The 24,089-nt window shown below is 37.6% G+C and overlaps 2 protein-coding genes across 3 annotated transcripts in view; both read right to left on the bottom strand.

Moving 5' to 3' along the window:
* The window catches only part of LOC137408374 (transient receptor potential cation channel subfamily A member 1 homolog), a 49,467-nt gene that overhangs the window by 19,472 nt on the left and 5,906 nt on the right, over positions 1-24,089 (bottom strand). For both annotated transcript variants that reach the window (XM_068094875.1, XM_068094876.1), the window contains exons 4-6: positions 23,561-23,674; positions 10,598-10,722; positions 7,254-7,511 (exon numbers count right to left, since the gene is read on the bottom strand). In XM_068094875.1, coding sequence (XP_067950976.1) covers positions 7,254-7,511; positions 10,598-10,722; positions 23,561-23,674 — 497 coding nt within the window. The remainder of the gene's footprint in view (positions 1-7,253; positions 7,512-10,597; positions 10,723-23,560; positions 23,675-24,089) is intronic.
* Positions 14,063-16,554, bottom strand: LOC137408584 (uncharacterized). The gene is made up of 3 exons (XM_068095167.1): positions 16,421-16,554; positions 15,466-15,481; positions 14,063-15,399 (listed from the first exon to the last, which is right to left on the bottom strand). Exons 1-3 carry the CDS (start codon positions 16,552-16,554, stop codon positions 14,203-14,205), a joined length of 1,347 nt encoding a protein of 448 aa, XP_067951268.1. The 3' UTR covers positions 14,063-14,202.

Genomic DNA, 24,089 nt, shown 5'->3' with positions numbered 1-24,089 from the left:
AAAAATTAGTACAACAGAAAATTAAAAATTTATTTTTCAACTCCTACTGTTTTTGTATTAGTCGCATTCCATTAGTATGTTTGGGATAAAACCAATGCAACCTTATAATACTTGTAGAAGTAGATAATCACGAAACAATATATACTAGCTAGTGATGCGTATACATACATAAGTGAAGCAAATTAATGTTGAGCTCGAGCGTCAAAATATTATGATTGCTCTTTCACAGCAGACCCCGGGTTACAGCGTTTTGCAATGTTTTTGCCTTACGATGTGCAACACGAAGTTTTTCTGGCCCCTTCTAATGGCATTATCTCTACCACATGACATAAACATTTCTCTCAAAAATTAAAATTTGAACGGCATTGCTGTCTTTCTTGACAAATTAGTTTGAAAAAAAGCTTTAATAAAAGCAGCTGAAAATTATAGTAAAGGCGAGGCACAAGTGCCAAGCCAGAAACTGGTTATAAAAAATTTAATTTTTGTGATGGCAGCGATTAGTTGTTCGTTTTTGAGTTTTTAAGAGTTTGCAATCCCATTTCCACATATTTTGCACCTACAACACAGCAGAGTAAAACATGGTGAGTCTTTTGATACCAAATAACTGTAATGTGAATTTTGTTGCAAGTCAACTTTTAAGGCAAATTTCAAGTTGATGTTATGTTACATAGCATCACAAAAGTCTAGTGTACCGAACGCATGACTGTCTAAGTCTCTTTCACACCGCGGTTAGCCAATAAGTTTGTCTCGAAGGTGAGAACTCCACACAGGGCTGTCCATAGCAATGTTACATTTTATTGAATATCATAACCACTGAATAGGTAACTATAGTTACCAAGAATACTATACTAGTTTGTTACTAATTTTTAGTATGTACCGTACATATGTAAAGTTTTGATGTTTTCACCGAGGGTTGTGCATTAGATAATTATAATAGGTTCCTATACCTCTTCATTCAAAGTTCTGACTTTACGATCCCAACACCAGAACGAATAACGCCAAATAGTAGGATCCATTGTATTGAAGTTTGGATTATTAGCGAGAAAACTGTTTGGTGAGTGCTGATTACTATTGCCATAATAACAAGCTCCAAGGATGCAACAGATAGCTGAGAAGTCATTAAAAAAAATTGTCCAAAAGGTGTTGGCACAAACCTACCTAATGGAAAGACAGGAGACTTATCTCGTGTGAAAAACAAAAGTGGGATATATTGTCATTCTTCTGGTTATAAGGCAATGTTGTCGATAGCAATATGATATCTTATTTCTGTAAAAACTTCTAGTCTTTGCCAGAACAGAGAAGCTAATGGTGTCATTGTTTAATGAGAGAACAAAGGCTTAGGTGTATTGAGCGGTAATTCTTAAAACAACTCGTCTTTCAATTGGTTCGCTTAATATCTAAAGGTCTTTATGCTTTAGTGGTCTGTAATACTACCTCACAATTGCCCATCTCTCCCACAAACACAGTTAAAAGATTTATATAAAACTTTGGAAGCCCCCCCCTTTGAGCCAGTGAGAATGGCAAGATTCTATGAGCAGGTTAGTGAGAGGTTGATTGAAAAAACCTATGCATTGTCCACAGCCATCTGCTTCACGAATGACTGAATGCAATCTCTGTAATGAACAGTAGTGCTGGTGTGAACTGGTGCAATGTTTTTATATCTACATTGAAAATAACACCGCTTGACTTCTTTTAAATAAAATAAAATAGTCTCCAAACCAGTGAGTACATCTACATATTTGTAGATGTTTTTATAGTTGTTTTTTATGTTTTTTTTATAAACTTTTATAGTTGTTTTTATTTTCTATTAAATTATTTCAACTAACACTTTTATCTTGACATGTTGTTTGAAAGTTAGAATGGCAAATGTTGTTATATGTTAAATACAAATCGATCTTCCGACCAAAGACTTTTTTATTACCCGGACCACGCCTGGTAGCACAGCTAGTATTTGTATATAATATATATCAGATGTCAATCTCTGAATGACTTCTACCGATCTATTCTCCAAAACTGATTCATCCTTCCTTGTATACCTTATGCCAGTGGCTGTCGGCAGATGCAGGCCAACACAGCTGATTCATCAGATATTAGAGATTTCAAAATATAAGTCATAGCATTTACTGAGCATGAGGTAGCCTGTCTTGACAAGCTGTTGTTTTTGCGTAGTTGTCCCCCCGTCGAGCGGCGAGCAACAACAGCTTGTCACAAGACGTACTGCACCTGATGCATCAGCTGCACTTATAAGGAGTTGTTCTCTTCCGTCTACGCGACTTGGCTGCAATGTTATTCCGGTCGCTCCATTGGTAATCACAACGGATTTCACGCAAAAGTTTATGTAGAAAAATTAAGATAAGAACGTTTAACTGGCGACCCCTCTCTGCAGTAAACTTTATTAGAGTTTGAGAACTTAGGCAACAACAGCGACTAAACATGTCGTTATTTGTGCGCTCAGTCAGTTTTATTTCTATTTTTGTATCAGTCAGTTTTATTTGTTCTTATGGATTTTATTTTAAGTTTATTTTATTCTTAAGTTCTACTAAAGTTTATCACAAAAACTGGTCTTTGGTTAAACGTTGTAATCTTGTTTTTTTGTACATAAATTTTTGCGTGAAATCCGTTATGATTACCAATGGAGCGACCGACATAACATCGCGGCCAAGCCGCGTAAACGGAAGAGAACAACTCCCTATAAGTGCAGCTGATGCATCAGGTGCAGTACGTCTTGTGAGAAGCTGTTGTTGCTCGCCGCTCGACGGGGGACAACTACGCAAAAACAACAGCTTGTCAAGACAGGCTAAGCATGAGGCAGCATTTTACTGTCGTTAGTAAAGAGTATTACAGAGAATGCATGTTATTACAGAGTATGTAAAACCATACTGTTACTAAAATCTAGAGTGTACATAGTACACATGCCGTTAGTAGTATCTACTGAATATGTAGATATAAAGGATGTTAGTGAAATCTACAAAGTAGTACATGTGCTGATAGTAAAATATACAGAGTATGTAGTACACATGTTGTTAGTCAAACATGATTCTCTTTGCTAAAATCTCTAAACAATTTCATCAACAAGTTTATTCAAATTTATATTAAAAGTGTTACCAAACCACAACAAACTCTTTCCAGTGCAACCTCAGGATACGATTTTGATCAGATTCAGGTTGGCATCGTATGGTAAAAAACTTGTATGTAGGGGTATAGAAACCATGGTAAATAAATAATGCAAACATCCCTTGTTAAAATCGTCAAAATTTTATATAAATGCTGTCTGTATATGTTAAAAACTAATCACAAAATAGTATGTTAAACTTAATAACTATAATTACCTACAGGAACTTTATTGTATCTAGTGGGTATGATCTGCAATAAAATGTAACATTATAATGTACTATAGAGAGTTCTTACCTTCAAGACAGACCTACGGAAACAAACTTTGAATTCACCTCAAATAAGCTTAGCTCGCTCTTTACACGCATGCACGTATTTTCAACTATTTTACTGAATTTCAACTTTTTATCACCAAAGTTTTATCACTTATCAGTTTCGGTCTTCACTTTCACTTCAACTTTTAGCGGGCCAATTTAAAACTTTTTTCAACCTAATTCGGCAAGAAAGCCTGACCGATGATGTTTTTGTAATGAAGTTGATGTAGTTAACAGGTTAAGAGAAGTTGTCTGACTTTCTGTTTGAAGAAATCGCAACTCCAACTTTGCTACTGGTTTAAAGGGAAAGTATTACTGTTGTACTCACGATAATTGCTGAACTGAGAGAATTTTGTCATCGTGTCTCTTTCAGGCAATGCGAAAATATTTTTAGCACACCGACTGCCAAATTTGAATTCGGGCAAAAGCCTTTTTGAATTTGTATGGTGCAAAAGATTCGTATGGTGAGGTGCAAAAATCATCCTGTTCCACTTCGTAAGGTGAAAGAATCGTATACTAAGGTAATCGTATCCTGAAAATGCACTGTATACGTTTAAACAATTGCTACATTCTACCTATCACCATCAGTGAAAACCAACAATCCACACAACAACATGATGCAATATCAAAATAATTGCAAGCTATGAGACAGCTCACAAACCATTTGCTATGGGGAAGGTTACTACTGAAAATATTGGATTATTCATTTCAGTAGTATTATTCCTACCACTTTAATCAGTAAATTCCATCCAAATTCCCACTGCATTGCTTCTTTCAAACTACCTACAATTCATTTAGTTATGGTTTCAATTTTCTATTTATAGAACTTTTTCTGAAAACTTTCTCGAAGGTTTGGAGAGGCATGTGAAGTTTAAAGCAGCACACAATAGATACTAATAGATTCCTGCTAGACTACTACTAGACTACTTCTAATAGACTAATAAACTACTACTAATAAATTACTAGTAATATACTAATAAACTACTACTAAATTACTAGTAATATACTAGTACTAAAGTACTAGTATATTACTAGTACTTTAGTACTAGTAATATACTAGTACTAAAGTACTAGTATATTACTAGTACTTTAGTACTAGTAATTATGTAAAGTATTATGTAAGTAGTATACTAGTTTACACCACTAGAAGTGTTTAAGTACTCGCAAGTACTAACCAATTAATGAACCTGTCAAATTAATCCTAATTACAAGTTAAGGAATTATAGGCTGGATTGCTGTAATAGCCAGTCTTTTACTCACACCCAACAAACTACTAGCATGACTAACTATTACTAACAAAAATATACTTAACAAGATAATCGGATATCTTTTGCTTAGAGCATCTAACAAGGTGAATGCAGTTATCCATGAGACAGGTTATCAGATACAGGATGTATATAAAGTATTTTTTACAAATCTCCCGCACCACTGGTGACCAAACTACACACGATTCAATATTAGTCCTCATATTACTAGTTAATTTAAAGCAGTCGTTATGGAAATGCCTCATGCACATGTGATACAATGATGGCAAATTTGTTGTGGTTTCCATAAATAATCTCTTGACAAAGACTTACTTTTGGAGTTGAACTTTTTTCAGTCAGCTATCATGAACACATGAGCTAGCAAAAAAGGACAGCAACCACGGCCTACCGGTCTAGACTGAGTGACTTGCAAACCACAGGTCTGGTTCAATTTCCCAAAAAATTCATTGGTGGTGACAGCAATAATATTTCTCTCTACATTCGGGCATGCCTTTAATCGTTGAGGTTCCCATGTCACTAGACTTGGACATTCCCAGCCAAAATCAGAAAATGGTGATGCAACAATGCCATTAAAAAACAAGCATAGCCTCTGCTAAACAGACGTCATAATATTTGATTGATTACTCTGGCAGTAATATAGATAATTAGTTAAACAGTTATATCTATCAAAGTGGTAGAAAAATCTTATGGGGTGTAAATTATTGAGCTGCGTCATGCCATAACAATGTATTCACGAGATGACATGACAGGTGCTTGAATGCCACTCTTGCACAGCAAACAGAATCAAATAGTGAAAACATAACTTTCAACAAACAGTGATAGACCATTCTGATGCGAAGCTCTTCAGCGTAGTTTATGATTGAAACACATTGCATGTAGGAGTCATCCCTATGCTCACATTTTCCAACTTTGAGTGCAATAACTTATTAACACTTTAAAGCCTGGACCCGAGATAGCTTGATGAAATGTTTTTTCCACTTGATTCTAGACCCCAGCTTTGTAGTTTTGCTTCATTTTACTAAACTAGCAGTTTACCTGAAACTACAAAATTTTAACTGCATAGTATGGTACACATTACGAGTATAATTTTTTAGTTTTAAATTGATTAGACAATCGGTTTTGTCATATTGCCTCTGAGAAATGAAAGTAACTGCCGACAGAGTACTAATTTCTAATGAAATGCTGATTGAACTTTTTAGCAATGAAGCTAACAATAGACCAAGTTAGAAAGCTTCTCCTCAGCAACAAGAGCTTTACACTAAAACTATTAGTTTTTATATTAATAACAAATACACACTTTATCAGACTCAGTGTGCTGCAATCATCATGTTTCTTCATACACCTGTAGAACAAAATAGTATATTTAATTTCTGTTTTTTTTGTTGAGTTCTACAAGTTTGGAACATCAAAGTTCAAATGCAATCAATTCAAAAGGCATTGTGCATTTCTAAGCGCTTTCACAGTCAATAGAAAGTTGTCAATACGCTTTAGGAGCAGAAGACCTGATTGTGTAAACAAGTTCAGGCTTAAACCATAATTGTCACAACTTTTATTATATTAACTAGGCAATCAGACACGCTGATTCCGATTTTGTACTCAAAATAAAGATTGGTTCACTAACTTTCAAAGTAGTGAAGGCTTTTTTTATAGAGTATTAATATCGGTCTCGAAAACAACACGATCGGCACAACAAGCTCCGCCCATAAATATTTGACGTAACCTAACTTTTTAGGAACAGAAGTTACGTAGGGATGTTTAGACCGATTTAGAATAATAGATATGAGTGTTTTAAAATCAATTATTATCTAAATTCAGCCTTAAAAATAATCTCAGTCTTTTCTGAAAGGTAGATAAGCTATTTAACATTGCATATTTAAAAATGAGCTCAAAAAAGCGCGATAACGACGCTAGCTTGTGATAAAACTGAGCTTTTTGAGCTCATTTTTCTCGGTGTTCAGCCTATTTAAACGTCATGTAACAAGCTACGAGCAATTTTAAATAGTTTATATACCTTTTATAAAAGACTGAGATTATTTTACAGGCTGAATTTAGATAATAATGGGTTTTAAGACACCTATTTCTATTCTTCTAAATCGGACTAAACATCCCTAACTTCCGTTCCTGAAAAAGCTAGGTTTCGTCACATATTTATGGGCGGAGCTTGTAATGCCGAATGTGTTGTTTTCGAGATGGATGTTGAAACGCTTTAAACAAGCCCAATGACTTTGAAGATTAGTGGACCAATCTTTATTTTGAGTACAAAATCGGAATCAGAGTGTCTGATTTACCTAGAAAATACGATAAAAGTTGTAGGTGACAGTTATGGTTTAAAGAAGGAGATAAGTAGTAGCTGATGTACCTTTACCCGGCTACTAAACATGTTACGATTATGATTTTAGTTTTCCGGTTCAGTTTAAACTTTTATAAGAAGTTATTCAAAATTTTAACTTTTCTGTCCAACAACTAAGGCAGTTTAAAATCACCTTTGACTTGTTCACTCACAGGAGAAGATGCAGAAACAGCATAGAGAGACTTCAGATGGCTAAACATGAAGTAAGCTAACCTGTGTCCATTATCAATAGCGAGGTCAATGCTAGTAAGCCCCTGGTTGTTAGCAAGATGAGGGTCAGCTCCTGATTTGAGCAGCAAAGTCACGCTGTCGATGTGTCCAAACTGGCAGGAGAGATGAAGGAGACTTTGTCGCTGGCCCAACTCTTCACCGAGTGATCCCCCTTTTATTAGGAGACACTCCAGAGCTTTCACAGCACCTTCTCTAGCCGCAACTTCTATTGGTGTGAGCCGACCCAGCCAGAGGCATGTCCTACGAAGGCGAAAACTTTTTACAACAAAATAAGAAACAAACTGGTAATCAGAATCTATAGGGTTGGTGTGAAGGTGCATCCAGCTATAGATGTACGCCGATTTTTTAACAATTCGGCCATGCGTTAGGATGCCCCTGTTGAGAAATATTTTTCATAAGGTTCAATTACTATGTCTGAGGTCAAGGCCAAATCTTCTCACGCAGACAATTGTATTTTCTCCGTGCGAAAAGAATCCCCATTACCTCTCCAATCAGTCAGACAAAGACAGTACGATATTTCGCTTTTACATCTGCACCAATATTGAGAGGTACTAGTATCGTCATGTTCAAAGTTTTGATGGATAGCTTCTGGTGGAACAGTAACTTTTTTTATACACACACGCCCGCACTTCTATGCAAGAATTGTTATATTAATTCTACATATTCAGGATTTTTATTTTGCTTTCTCAATTCGTATTAGTTGTATCATTACCGAATCATCTTTCATTGTAATCATAGCAAAATCGACTTAATTTAGCTATTACTTGCTAATTATTTCACATTTTCATCTAAACCTTTTTATAGTCATTTTATTTTTTTCAATTTATTTGACCTGCCAAAACATTTTCCCCATGATATGATGTTTAAAAGTTGTTTGACAAAGTTTGGTAACCTTTACAGCTGCTTCTATTTTCTCTCCTAATTTATTTCAATTACACAAAACACTCTTCTCATGATATGTAGTTTGAAAGTTAGAATGGTAAACGTTGTCATATGTTAAATACAAAAGTTTTTTCTGTCTAAACACTTTTTTATTACCCACGCAACGTCGGGTAGCACAGCTAATTATTACATATTTTTTGTTATTTCATCATCCACTTTGGCTAAATCAATATTTGTATTTGTCTCCCTTGCATTGATAACTGTTTATTCAACAATCGTTGATCAGAAAAATAATGTAATATCAAGTCAAATTACTCAAATGAACTCCACTTAAATTGAATCAGATTAGTTAGCATAAACAAAAATTAAAAACTCAGACTATTTGGGCACTTTCAGTTTAATTAAAATGAAAAATTTCATACACTATATTTGTAGAAGATACAAACGAAAAGCTCTATGTGTGGCTGACTTTCAAAATACCTAATATCCCTGCAGTTTGTGACAATGGCAGCAAGTACAAGTAGAGTGAGACTACATTATTAAACAATACACAACAACAATGAATGAGAGTGAGTTGCATGCCCCTGCTATTTGATCTGTACTGTTCTTCACCTGATTAAAAACTCGTGAAACAATGCCTTAAACAGAAGTTGCTTACCTGCATTATATTTGTAAACTTTTAAAATATTATTTGATAAGTACGTTACAAATTATTTGCAACAAAGATTTTCACAAACCTGTAACCAAAGTTTAAAATTGAACCTTTAACACGTTGAAGCTTAACCTTGTATAACCAAGCAAGACACTTGATCCTAGACAGTATTAACTTTGGAACGAAATATCATATTGAAGTTTTAAGATAGTAAAACTCAATTTAAAAAGAGAAATCAAATATACTAAGTAGTTACCTTTTGCGTTTTTTCAAAGAAGTGTTATTGTAGAAGTAACTGAGAAAACATAATGGTTGGTGAACACTGAACTTGAGTGTGTATATTTTTTATGAATAAAAACCAATAGTTTTAGTGTGAAACTCTTGTCGCTGCGCAGAAGAAGCATGCTAGTCTTGTAACTTCTTTATATTCATCACTAAGAATTTCAATCAGTATGTCATCAGAAACTAATGCTCTGACTGTAGCTATTTTTAATTTATCTGTCAGTTAAAAGTCTCCTCAGTATTTTGGTGATATCTCGAGAACAATTAGTTCAATCAACTTAAAACTTGGGTATTAAGGCCTGTGCACACTATCACTCAAATCAACGTTTAGCTGCGCGATGGACTGCAACGATTAGCTGTTTGTACGTCATAACCAACGATAAGCTGGACCCACTATGAGTGATTAGCTGTAGGTGATCGCTAATCAACAACCAATTAAAAATTACAAAATTGCATCGGTGATATAGCGGGTTATTTTGTCATCTTTTAATTATCTGATTATGTAATTCATAACGGAACGTAGTTCTTCACCATGCTTGCAACTATGAATTGACACCAATCTTCACAACTGTTGAAATTGGATCCGATGTGGTAAACAAACAGCCAATCAAGATGCTAACAGTTGCGACCATCGGTATCAAAGTGCAAAATGTTAAAAGTCTATGGCATCGTTGCTAGCAATGATTACGTTGGCGGCTCATCGCAAAAAAAACCGTTATAGCAGACCATCGTTGCGATCAATCGCACAGCTAATCGTCAATTTGAGCGATGGTGTGCACAGGCCTTTATACTGAAAATATATATCGCGCAAAGCTCCGAAAGTCTCGTAAACCTACATAAACTGGAAATACAAAAGGCACTAATGTTCTGTCAGCAGCTATTTTACATTGCTCTGTCAGTTAAAAGTCTCCTCAGTATTTTGGTGATATCTCAAGAACCCAACCGACTTAAAACATTGGAATTATACTGGAAATGTAGATCGCGCAAACCTACCGAAAACCCGTAAGCCTACATTCACGGTAAGTAAGAAAAGCACTAATGTTCTGTCAGCTGGCATTTTTTATTTCTCGATCAGTTAAAAGAGCTCTCGGAATACCGGCCATAGTTCAAGAACTAACAGTCCAATCAACTTCAAACTTTGGAATTAGACTGAAGACATATCATACCAAACAAAACAGCCAATGATTCGTTATCATATGTAAACCGGATATCTAAAAACAAACTGGAACTGCGAATTCGGGTTTTTTCACGATCGGGGCAAACATTTCCTTGATATATCTCAGACTCAGGTTTCGAAGTGTTAATACAAAACGGGTTTTGATAGGACCTCCTTCTTGGAATGATTTATAACTCAATTACTACTGAGGCTACAAACATGTGTACTGAAATTTATCGCAAATAACTCAATTACTACTGAGGCTACAAACATGTGTCCTGAACTCTATCGAAACAACATTATGATTTAATGAAAGTGGATATTAGCCCAGTAGAGCCTGCGCAGTATGCCCACCTAGCGTTAAGGTCAGCTCCTCTTTGAATAAGTAACTCCACCACATCTGCATGGTCACTCGCAACAGCGAGATGCAATGGTGTAAGTTTCAGGCTGTCTTGGTCCTCAAGAAAAGACTTGTCCAGCTGCAACAAGACCCTCGGATACGGTTAAACCATAATACGTAAATCATATGAGCACTGATGGACTATATGAAAAGCTTCTTACTATTAAAGTTAAGTAAAAACATTGGATTTAATTCAGTCTTTTCTTTTAAAGATCTCATTTGGAATAGTCAATGCAACCATATTTTATGGAGAAATACATTTCCCAAGCAGCTACCCATATGCATAGTATCGAGTCAAAATATAATAGATGGTTCAGGGTAAATATATTCTACAATGAATAACACAGTTTTTGGTAGGTCAAAGAAGAGATGTTTCTAAGGCTTTAAAAATGACTCGATTCAGGTCAATTCTCATCAAGAAATTAACCATTTAATTCTCGATTCTTTTGCATCATTGATTGTGTAAGAAATGTTTCAATTCAGTATTCAAGCAAAACGCTACAATTCTATTCTCAATTCAATAGCCATCCAAACTTCCAACTCAATTCACCCAAACAGAAAAAATCAATTCGCTATCAACTCAACACATGCCCACTAGCTAACCTGTCTTCAGCTTTTGTTTTGAATAGAAGTTGCTCACCCACACAAGTGTGGTTAGATAACTCCTATGCAAAGCAAAAGACAAGAACTAAAACAAAACATTGATGGTTACAGCTGCAATATATTTTATATCACAGGACAGGTCCGCAACTTAAACTGATATGTCAATGCGCTTGCCGGTTGCATTTACAAAACATAAGTTTGACTAGACTAGATATAGTATAATAATAATATAGAATGACGGCTGTTGTTAGTTAATAAATAAATATTGAATAAATTACTCAAGCTACTAGACTACTTATCAAGCAAGGAAAATACCTCACTAACAAACCACGAAACGGAGTTCAACCAATCAGTGAACTAACTAACCAACTGAGGCAGCTGTATCGGATAGGATCTGATTATTGAAGGAAATGATGTTACATTCGTTTGCATGACAATCAAAACAGTATAGCTAAGCTTATTGTCAGTTCATAGGTAAATGATAGACCTATACTATAATAATATTTAGTACACATATTATTACGGTCTAATGGAAACATGTGTGGCTGGCAACACTGGACTGCTTTGACATCCTCGATTCAGCACACATGCAATAACAGATTGGTCCACTTAGGATATTACTGCTTATGATGGATTTTTGCCAACGCAGTAATAACTGCTAAGATAGAAATAATAAAGGCAAGCATTGATGCATTTTGACTCTAGTGGTTTTGCTTATTGGAAACAGAGAATTGACTCAATTTGTCTATGACGGGGGGGGGGGGGGGGGGGGGGGGGGGGGGGGCCTTACCATGTTTTATGACAATTTTGATGACCTGATAACACGGGTAATTGAAAAGTGACAGACGAAACAAACATTTATCATTTTAGGTCACGTGGACAAGGTGACGATGATTGTGTAAGTAGGATTACTAACTGCCTTATTATTTGTCCATAAATCAACAAGATCGGACGAAACTTCACTACTTTCGGTTTGAAACATCTGGCTCAGCATTTATAGACTGGCAGGTAATTTATGTAAACAGCTATGAAATGCTACGATACGCTGACAGCAAATACATTTCCAAGACTATGACTGACAGTGATTAATGAAGACAATCTCGGTCTATTTTCAGTACAGGAAGTGTAGCCCTAAAAATTCTGTCACTCTTCGCGGAGTAATCAGAGCCGTATAGCTTCACAGAGTCCCGAATCACAAAAAAAAAAAAATGTTTCCCAACAAACCCGATCGACATACTGATCTCTAATGGAATATTTTTACCTACCTCTCAACATCTTACTTCTTTCAATTTACTTTACTTTTTTACAATAAAATTATTGGTAGTTTTTTGTAGGGATTTTTTTCCTTTTTTAAATGATGTATTTATAATACAACAATCAATTTCAGAGCGACTGTCAATTAGAGTAATTTTTGTTAGTTAGTGTTGCGGCGTCTCCATTATAACTTATATAAAAATAGTAAAGGTGGCTTGTTTGGAGTCGTGCGAGCTGCGATATATGCTTTCGTTAGTCGCAAAACTCGGTGAAGTTATACAACTTTGTACTGTCAGAGTCGTATAGCTCTACAAAGTTTCACGACCAAAACCGAAAACAAAAACGCCAGTTTCTAAACAAATCCGATTGACATCCTGATATCTAATGGAATATTTATACCTCGCTCTCAATATCGCTCTTTTTTGCACTTTACGTTTTTACAAAATGTTATTAGTAGCTTTTTGTAGGGAATTTTGCCCTCTTTCAAATGGGGTATGATGCAACAATCAATTTTAAAGCGACTGCCAATGGGAGCAATTTTTGTTGGTTAATGTTGCGGTCTCTCCATTATAACTTATATTAAAATATTAGGCTCGGCCTGTTTGTTTGGAAACGAGCAAGCTACCATATACGCTTCCGCTGGTCGCGGGACTCTGTGAAAGTAGACGGCTTTGGGAGTAATCAGCAATGCACCCAAACATCACTCATAAGCTTGTGAAGGTCGTTGGTTGAGCCATGCTTTTGACTAGCAGAAGCTCAAACTGAGCAAGTTTCAGGTTTTCAACGCAACCCAGTGCCACCAAAATATATAGTTATGTTAAAATAATGAATGTGAAAAAAGAGGATCTTTTGGTTATCTAAGGAAAAAGGTGACGATTGTGACGACAGCAATTTTAAAAGTGACTATTCTGATTGTAGAGTTTTAAACAAACTCTAAAACTCTGGTGATTGTTGGGATTGAGAGTAGAGGAACTTTACTGATGTGTACTATGCCAGTTATTGCTTTATTGCATAATAACACCGTGAAGCCTGTTAAAGTATGGAAATCGTAATAAATTCAGTCCATATCAGGTACAGAAAACATGACAATAATCATGGTAATGCTTGAACACAATTGCTGCCAACAGTATTAATTAATTCAAATAGAAATTAATGAATATAAACTGAAACATGAGTGAATAAAGTTGCGTAACTGACCTGTTCTATCTCTATGGTTGCAATCCCAGTGGTTTAATAAGTTCAATACGTTATCTATAGTTCGCGGCTATGCCTTAGTGGATGCTCTGTTGTATCGCATTCACTGAGTCAAGCTATACTTGTTAATAAAAGCAGGTCAGTAGAAGGGCAAAAAACTACCAGTAGAGGTCACCCGTTTTCTGTTCATTGGCCAGATTTACGCGCCCATATGCCCCCACAACCAACCAGAAAGCAACTGAGTCAGCTTGAAGTGTAACGAACACTCAGACCGCTGACCCGGCAAACAATGGTCTATCAAATATACGAAAACATAACCTCCTGCTGAGAGTCAGATGCTTTCCCTACACTCCCATCTAAATTTACTTAAATTTACCTTACAGTTTAAAAGAACTTATTGTTGATATGTTTATTTATGCTAGTATAAAATATGGAATACCACAACCCTAGCATTATCGTAACAAATACTTGCTTAAGCTGCTTAGCATGAAATGAGAAAGAGTGCGATTTATGATCTCAGGAGAAGCACAATTTTATTAACTGCTCTCCTCAACACAGTCGGGGGTTGTAGTTGCTTCCCTTCACTATCGATGTGTCTGTTTCCGAGTATGACTTCTACGTTCCTGACTAGGCCATCCTTTCCTGGTGATGTCTGTGTGACCTTGCCAATCTTCCAGTCAGATCTAGCCACATTTTCATCCAATATCATAACGATATCTCCCACCTTAATATTCTTACGCTCTGTTTTCCATTTCTGTCGCGGAATTATTGAGTTCAAGTACTCCGTCTTCCAAGCCAGCCAGAATTCATCCGCCATCCTCTGTGATATCTTCCATCTAGCCCTACTGTACAAGTTCTCGTCAGGAAATTCACCCGGTGGAGGTGCTACCAGTGTCGATCGTTTCGAGGTCAGGAGGTGGTTAGGAGTGTGGATTTCGTCTTCGGGGGAGACGATTGAGGTGGCATTTAATGGTCTGTTGTTGACAATGTTGGTTGCTTCACACAGTGCTGTTCTCAAAGTTTTTGTGTCCATCCTGTGTTTGAACTTCAGTGCCATGCCGTTGAGTACTGCACGCACTGATCGGATCAGTCTTTCTGTGGCGCCACCTTGGTGACTTGCATTGGGCGAGTTGAACTTGAAGATAATCTTGTTTTTCTGCAAGTACTGCTTCAAGTCAGGGTGAGCCAAGTCAAACTGTTTTTCCAGCTCGTTTTTAGCACCAACCAAGTTGGTTCCGTTGTCGCATACAATTGTTTGAATTGGACCCCGGATAGCCATGAAACATCTTAGTGCCTGGATCAGACTGTCGGAGCTCATGTCCTCCAAAATTTCGATGTGGATGGCTCTGGAGTACAAACATGCAGTTATCAGCCCCCATCGCTTTAGCTCCGTTCGTCTTTCTTTGACATAAAATGGACCGAATACGTCAACGCCTACGTGAGTAAAGGGTGGTGTGCGGGCTAACCTTTCTTCTGGAAGTTGTCCCATTAGTTGAGTCGCGGGAGCCTTCCTCAAGCGTTTGCAGTTTACACACTTTCCTATCAAGTTCTTAATTTGTCCGGTGCTGTTCACTAACCAGTATCCCGCTTCTCTAATTGCTGCCAACGTGCTTCGCCGTCCCAGATGATAGATTCTTTCGTGATAGTGTTTGGCAATCAGATATGACACATGGGTGTGTTTCGGTATTAGAACTGGATGCTTTTCCTCCATAGTTAAGTCTGTTTGGTTTTCCAGTCTCCCACCAACACGCACTAGCCCATTGTTGTCCACATATGGGTGTAGTTTAGTAAGAGATTTATTCTTTGCTTTCGTTGGGTAAGCTGTGGTTTGAATCTCTGAGATAATAAAGATTTCGGCCTCTTGTAGCTCGCTTGGAGTTGTTTCGGTTATTTTCCAGGTCTTTTGTCTTGCGAATTTCTTCAGAATAGCTATGCTTCTGATGAGCGTCGTCCAGTTACTGTATTTGTTGAATTTCTGCGTGATATTCGAGGTCCTCGTTGTAGCATGAGTGGTTACCTTGCGTAGCTCTGGATCATTCTTGGGAAGAACAGCATCAGCTTTGTTGCTATGAGTATACACTGAAATGTCTAGTTTGTGTAGAAACTTCGGTCCTTGGAACCAATTTGGACTTGATATGAGACCACTAGTGGATGATCCACGGGACACAATGTCTGCGGGGTTGTCTGCTGTTGTTACATAGTTCCATTTTTTAGTGTCTGTGTGAAGTTTTATTTCTTTGACACGGTTCGCGACGTACATGTGGAATCTTCGACAGTCATTGTTGAGGTAGCCTAGAACGATATTGGAATCCGTCCAGAACATTTCCTTGTCAATCTCCATATGCAACTCCTTTCTCAGTGTTACTGACAAACGAGCAGCTGTCACTGCTCCTTGAAGTTCGAGCCTAGGGATAGTTGTGGGTTTGTTCAGAGGGGCTACTCTTGACTTGGCAAGAATTAAGTTGCAGTTAATCTTGCCTTGATCATCGATTTGTCTCACGTATGAACAAGCTCCATACCCGGCTGTACTCGCATCACTGAAGTGATGTAACTCAGTTGACACGATGTTTCCCTCCGGCTTGAAACATCGTTGTACATTTAGCTGCGCCAGCTTGGGCAGTTCAGAAGTCCATTTTGTCCATTGTTCTGCTTCATCAGTAGGGATTAGTTGATCCCATGACAGTACAGATGAGATACATCGTTGTAAGATTCGCTTTCCATTCAATATCACAGGTGATATAAGTCCCATAGGATCATAGATCTGGGCTATTGTGGAAAGCATGGTTCTCTTTGTTGACGGCTTGTTCAAAGAAGCAGGGGTCGTGAAATGGAATGTGTCTGCTTCGAGGTTCCACTCCATCCCAAGAGTTCTGTCACATGGTAATTGATCGGCAAAAAGGTTCAGACTCTTGGTTGATTCACCCCTCTCTGAAGGGGGTACTGCCGCTAGCACTTGCTTGTCGTTTGAAAGATATTTGTGCAGGCGTATACCTGCTTTGGAACATAGCTCTGTGGCGGTCTGAATTAGGTTTATGGCCTCTTGATAGGTTGCCACGCTTGTGACTCCATCGTCTACATAGAAATTGTTCATCAGAAAATCTGCTGCCTTCGGGAATGTTGACTTGTTGTCATTGGCTAGCTTTCTAAGCCCATAGGTGGCTACTCCAGGAGAGGATTTTGCTCCAAATAGATGAACAGTCATACGATATTCCTTGATGGTCTTGGGGTCTTCGCCTGTTGTCCAGAGAAATCTTAAGTAGTCACGGTGAGGCGGGTCCACCTTGAAGTTGTAAAACATGTGTTGGATGTCACAGGTAATGGCAGTGGTTTCTTTCCTAAATCTTAGCAGTATTCCTAGCAAGGAATTTATATGGTCAGGTCCAGTGAGGAGCATGTCATTTAATGATACATTGCTTGACCGTGCCTTACCGTCAAAAACTACTCGTAGTTTTCCCTTTCTCTTATGCCGAACGGCAAAGTGTGGTAAATACCACACTTTTCCTTGCTCTGCGGGAGTTGACATGACTTCTTCAGCGTGTCCGTTGGCTATGAGATCCTTCATGAACTTTGTATACTCTCTCTTATCCCCTTCTGATCTTTCGAGCTTTCTCAGCTGTTGCTTCAGTCGTAGTTCAGCTTGCTGGCGGTTGTTTGGTAGCTCTGGTTCAGATCTAAATGGTAGCGGCATCATCAGGTTTCCCTTGCCGTCCTTTGTGATTCCCCTCTCTAGTATATCGATGAATTTCATATCTTCTTGCGAAGTGGCCCCTTCAGTGTTAATATCTCTGAAGTCCTGATCAAGAAGGTTGAGTAGTTCGGTATCCCTAGCGGTATATGTATTGTATGACTTTCTTGCGGCGGTCAGCTCTCTACCACCACACATGGTCCATCCGAATAGTGTTTTTGATGCAAACGGTCTGCCATCCATGCAAGTTCTACTTTCTAGAGGTTGAATGATCTCAGTATGATTCATTCCTATCAGTAATGCTACTGGTATGTCTAGCAATGGTGGTATTTGGCTTGCTATATCTCTGAGATGAGGTAACTTTCTTGCTTGTTCTGGGGAGGGCAACTGACTTTTGTTGCAGAATATAGCTCTTTGGTATGCACTAATCTTAGCTTGGTTGTCATTCATGTACCCTGTTAGAAGTATGTTGTCATATCTCTCGAGATTAGTCGTTTCAGGACCGTTCATTGTGTGGATAGTTATGTCGTGCTCTACTGCACTTGCCGTGGCTCCCAGCCGTGAGATTGCTTCTGGTGAAACGTAGCAGGAATCAGACATTGTGTCTAGCAATGCATAGACTAGCATTTTCTGACCAGTTCCTGCTGACACATAGACTGGTATAGCCATACTTGTCAGTCTACTTCCCAAACAAGTGGCCTTACAAGACTTCTGCTTGTCTTCTTTTGAGGTTTTGGGAGTTTCGTATGTCGCTTGATCCATAGGCTTCTGAGAAGGTGGACCGGTAGTTTGTGGTGAGTTCGCAGGTTGTTTGTGTCTTTGGCCTTCCTTGCTTTCACTAAAAGCTGATACCTTCTGAGAGTCACTTCTGTTTGGTTTCCAATTGTTATCGTGATTGGCCGTCGCATGACTCTTTCCACATAAAAGACATCTTAAAGTCGAGTTGCAGCCCTTAGATCGATGGCCTTTAACATAACAACGGAAGCAAATCCCTTGTTTCTTTACAAATTCTTGCTTTTGTGATTTTTCCATCTCTTGCAGACGATAGCAGTCGACGGTTTCGTGGTTGCCAAGTGTGCAGTTCAGGCAACCCTTTGCTGTAGAAGTAGAGTAACTCTTAACACTTCTCAGGGGTTCGGAACTTGAGGTTTTGGTTGCCCTTGGAGACTCAGAAGCATTGTTACGCTTGATTCTATTGGCTTGCGAGCTGAGTGCCTGCGAAATAGGGAGTGACATAATTCGAGCCTCTTCTCTTACGAAGGAGCAGAATTCATGGAATTTTGGATATCTTTGCTCGCACTCCTCCAGCTTGCCAACCACTCTAACCCATTTAAGCTTAAGCCAATCTGGAAGCTTTTGGCACATTTTCTCATTTTCGTTATAGTCGTTTAGAACGTCAAGTGTGCTGACAGATGACATAGCACTTTTTAAGTGACAAAGAAAGTCACTGTACTCTGTCAGTGCCTTGCCATTTCTTGGATGGATCTGTGGCCACTCATCTAGCCTCTTTCGAAATCCTCTGGCAATATTATGTTGGTTTCCGAATCGTTCCTTAAGAATAGCTCTTGCTGACAGGTATGCTTCGTTTGTATTTGTGATAAAGTGGCCTTCAATGCACCTTCTTGCGTCTCCAGTTATGAATCTTTTGAGGTGACGCAGTCTTTCATGCCCCTGTATGTTCTCTGCTTGTAGAAAGTTGTTGAGGTCCACTTCCCAATCAAAAAATTGGAGAACATCACCTTCAAAGATAACTGGTTCTACAGACCTTTTATTTGCATTTATTGCCAATGTCAGAGTTTCAGCTAATCTGTTCATTGCATTAGTTTCTGGTGAGATTTCTTGGTTAGAAGCAACAGCATGCTGTCGCTGTGTAGCAGTGAGCCATTGAGTTTGTGGTAGTGTGCCTGAAGCAGGCGCATCGGATTTTGCTATCACATTTGCTACCTCTGGGCATGTCTCTACTGCGGTTGAGTTTCTTACTTCAAGAGCTGTTCTCATTTGGGGTGAGTTCTGCTCTACAGCAGCTGCCTCCACTTGACCAGAGTTCTGCTCTACAGCAGCTGCCTCCACTTGACCAGGGTCACCAACTGCGGGAGTTGCCTCCACTTGGCTGCTGCTGGCATCCCCGAACTGTATGCTGCTGTTTTCTGACAGTCTAACCAGCTCTTGAAATTGTCGGTTTTCTTCTTCTAACTCTGCAGTTAATCTTCTTTTCATGTCTTCTTCTGTCTTTGCTTGTTCTTCTTCCAGCCTGTCAAGCCGATCCTCGATGGCCTCCCTGAGTTTGCGAGCATGCGCCATAAAATGATAAAACATTGTTTTGGTTTGTGGCGCTACTCTACCTTCATCTTTATCATACAAGTTCACAAGATCATTATATGAGTGCAAAAGAGTGTTCACTCTCTCAGCTAACAAATCATGCATGTCATACAGTGCCTCTAGGGCAACACCACGAGCTAGATTGTCCTGTATTTCATTAAGATATCTGTACTCTGAGTTGATCTCTTTTGAGATCTTTACTTGCAACTGATAAGCTTTACTTTCCTTACCGACCAATGTTAGCGCAGTTTTCCGACGCGTACGCGCTGAAAATTCATGATTCACGTCTGTTGAAGCGCTGCTTTCAGTTTCAGAGCTGCTAATACTAGATGCGCTAAGAGTCAATTTTTCTGAGTGTAGTTCGGTGACAACTGACTCACTAGCAGGGTTTAGATCGTGTTCCACTGCATTGTGAATTTCTGGTTGTTTGCTAAGGTCAGAACCCCCCGGGTGTTCCCCATCGCCATCAATCAACTCACCACCCCCAGAGTCAGCCATGGGTTAGCACAGGGCCACAAAACTCAGCCAAGTTCGCAGAAGTGGAGTGACCTCTAATGGTTTACAGTGGGTTAATGAAAATATTGAGTTCAAAAAAAAAAAAAAAAAATTTAGATTATACTTCGAATCAAATTCCTAAAACAATATATTCTGGTACTCTAATAATTAACTAGCTATCTTCTAAATGCATACAGTTTATAGCCGATTTCCTGAATATAAGGAGCTTAAAATAAAGGTATGAATGGCTTGAAATAGTCACGAAATATGCTTTCAGGTAATGATCTTCTAGAATTTGACTGGTTGAGATAACTCCTAGATAGGAACAGTTTGAGTTAACTCCTGGTATGAGCAGCTGCTAGATTGACAGTTTCAATATGGATAGATCGTACGCAATTACATGCATGTGGATACTCTTTCAGCTGCTGCTCCAGCAATACTCTGTAGAATGGCTACAGTAACAAGTTGACCTTTACTAGGCTACTTAGCTGACAAGATTCTGTTGATGCTGACTTATGGCTGGCTTGTTGTTCTTTTTCCTCCGCTCTGTCTGTTAGAGATCGGAAGGCTTCACTGTAGAGTTTTAAACAAACTCTAAAACTCTGGTGATTGTTGGGATTGAGAGTAGAGGAACTTTACTGATGTGTACTATGCCAGTTATTGCTTTATTGCATAATAACACCGTGAAGCCTGTTAAAGTATGGAAATCGTAATAAATTCAGTCCATATCAGGTACAGAAAACATGACAATAATCATGGTAATGCTTGAACACAATTGCTGCCAACAGTATTAATTAATTCAAATAGAAATTAATGAATATAAACTGAAACATGAGTGAATAAAGTTGCGTAACTGACCTGTTCTATCTCTATGGTTGCAATCCCAGTGGTTTAATAAGTTCAATACGTTATCTATAGTTCGCGGCTATGCCTTAGTGGATGCTCTGTTGTATCGCATTCACTGAGTCAAGCTATACTTGTTAATAAAAGCAGGTCAGTAGAAGGGCAAAAAACTACCAGTAGAGGTCACCCGTTTTCTGTTCATTGGCCAGATTTACGCGCCCATATGCCCCCACAACCAACCAGAAAGCAACTGAGTCAGCTTGAAGTGTAACGAACACTCAGACCGCTGACCCGGCAAACAATGGTCTATCAAATATACGAAAACATAACCTCCTGCTGAGAGTCAGATGCTTTCCCTACACTGATGACAACTTTGTGTGGTAGGATCCCCTGACTGTAAAGAGAGCCACTTAAGCTCAATTTAACTGGTATGATGTGCCAAGTCAATTACATTCTGCAATAAGTAAAAGATACGTGCGAACCATACCATAGAACTATTATTGATTAAATTCAATTCTTTTGTGAGTTGAGCCGTAAAGCTTGATGGAGCAAGGATGTTAACTTGAGCCCCCATCTCTGGGTCAAAGAAACTAGACAAATGGTAAGAAATCACACAGCGTATGTGAAAATTTAGAGAAAATATCGGCATCTCTAAGAACTGGCAAAAACAGATCACTGACAAGCTGGAATGACAAAATTCTTCAAAACAGGCAGCCACCACGCAACCTAAACATTAGCCAGCCTACTTGCTTTCATTTTTAGTTGCTCCAAACAGAATTCTTTGGTTATGCCTTGTTGATAATTGGTGCACTTAATGCAACACCTGGTAACTTTATTATCAAATCGCATTTAAATTCATGATGAAAATAAATTTTAGAATTTTGAAAAACCAAGTTGAACTAGTTTAGTATGTAATATTTGCGCCAGCTGCAATAAAAACCTGGTAATTCAATACAATGATCAAAATTATGAAATAAATTACAATACGATAGAGAGTGTGAAGAATTATCATTGATGATTGTAGTTTATGAAGTGGTTTATGGTTATAGAGCACATTTTTCATGTTTGTGCAGCTAATTACAATTTATAGGCAGCGATGTGAGAACCAAAAGCATTAGTGAGTTGGTGTCATCACAAAAACATTCTAGTAACCGTGCTTATCATGGCGCTGGATAGGCAGGTGTGGTGACCCTTTTCATGGCTATAAAATTAATTAAAAAATTCCACTAGAAAGAACTCAAACACTTTCAAGCGATTGATTGGGCACAATAGTCAATAGAATGAATCTAAATAGATACACAATAGAATAACTCTAGTTTGAATACAAGAGTCAATAAAATAACTCTATTATAGATACACGAGAGTCAATAGAGTAACTCTATTATAGATGCATAAGAGTCAATAGAATAACTCTATTATAGGTACATAAGAGTCGATGGAATAACTCTATTATAGATACACAAGAGTCAATAGAATAACTCTATTATGGATACACAAAAGTTAATAGAATAACTCTATTATGGATACACAAAAGTTAATAGAATAACTCTATTATGGATACACAAGAGTCAATAGAATAACTCTATTATAGATACACAAGAGTCAATAGAATAACTTTATTATGGATACACAAGAGTCAATAGAATAACTCTATTATGGATACACAAAAGTTAATAGAATAACTCTATTATGGATACACAAAAGTTTATAGAATAACTCTATTATGGATACACAAAAGCCAATAGAATAACTCTAGTATGGATACACAAAAGTTAATAGAATAACTCTATTATGGATACACAAAAGTTAATAGAATAACTCTATTATGGATACACAAAAGTTTATAGAATAACTCTATTATGGATACACAAAAGCCAATAGAATAACTCTAGTATGGATACACAAAAGTTAATAGAATAACTCTATTATGGATACACAAAAGTTAATAGAATAACTCTATTATGGATACACAAAAGTTAATAGAATAACTCTATTATGGATACACAAGAGTCAATTGAATAACTCTATTATAGATACACAAGAGTCAACTGAATAATTCTATTATGGATACACAAGAGTCAATAGAATAACTCTATTATAGATACACAAGAGTCAATAGAATAACTTTATTATGGATACACAAGAGTCAATAGAATAACTCTATTATGGATACACAAAAGTTAATAGAATAACTCTATTATGGATACACAAAAGTTTATAGAATAACTCTATTATGGATACACAAAAGCCAATAGAATAACTCTAGTATGGATACACAAAAGTTAATAGAATAACTCTATTATGGATACACAAAAGTTAATAGAATAACTCTATTATGGATACACAAAAGTTAATAGAATAACTCTATTATGGATACACAAGAGTCAATTGAATAACTCTATTATAGATACACAAGAGTCAACTGAATAATTCTATTATGGATACACAAGAGTCAATAGAATAACTCTATTATGGATACACAAGAGTGTATAGAACAACTCTATTACAGATGTGAAACACTTACATCGAGGAAGTACTCAACGACCTCTATTTTCCCATTGCGGACAGCAATATGAAATGGTGTTTGGTTGTCTGTCAGCGTTCTAGCACGCACGTCAGCACCTTCTTCAATCAATTGCTGGAAATCATAAATCAAAAGTTAACAAGCCAATGTGAACTTCAAGTTGAATACAAGGACAGACATAAAGATTCTTAAAAAGCATTGATGATGTATGTTCACGTTGTCGCCATAGAAACTCCAAATAAGGAAGTAAAGGGTTACCATGACACCAACTTATTGACTAATTTCCGGACAAAAGCAAAGCATTTTCTGCAAAGCAAGTTGGCTGATTACTTGAAAAAAATATTAACTAGCACATTCGATGCTCCAACAATATCCATGCACAACCACTTGACATAAATCTATCCGAAACCATCGAAAATATAATTTCTCAGCCGATAAAACTGTAGCCAATATATATCAACTAGCGAAATGCATAGCATTGCATGGGTATTAAAAATCAGCTCATAAACAGTGATAGCTATGCTGCCTT

The sequence above is a fragment of the Watersipora subatra genome, chromosome 11 (genome assembly GCF_963576615.1).
Source record: "Watersipora subatra chromosome 11, tzWatSuba1.1, whole genome shotgun sequence".
Taxonomy (NCBI): domain Eukaryota; kingdom Metazoa; phylum Bryozoa; class Gymnolaemata; order Cheilostomatida; family Watersiporidae; genus Watersipora; species Watersipora subatra.
This window is presented reverse-complemented; position numbering and strand designations above follow the sequence as displayed.

Coding starts and splice junctions, on each gene's coding strand:
- LOC137408584 (XM_068095167.1), bottom strand. CDS start 16,554: ATGGAGTGGAACCTCGAAGCAGACACATTCCATTTCACGACCCCTGCT.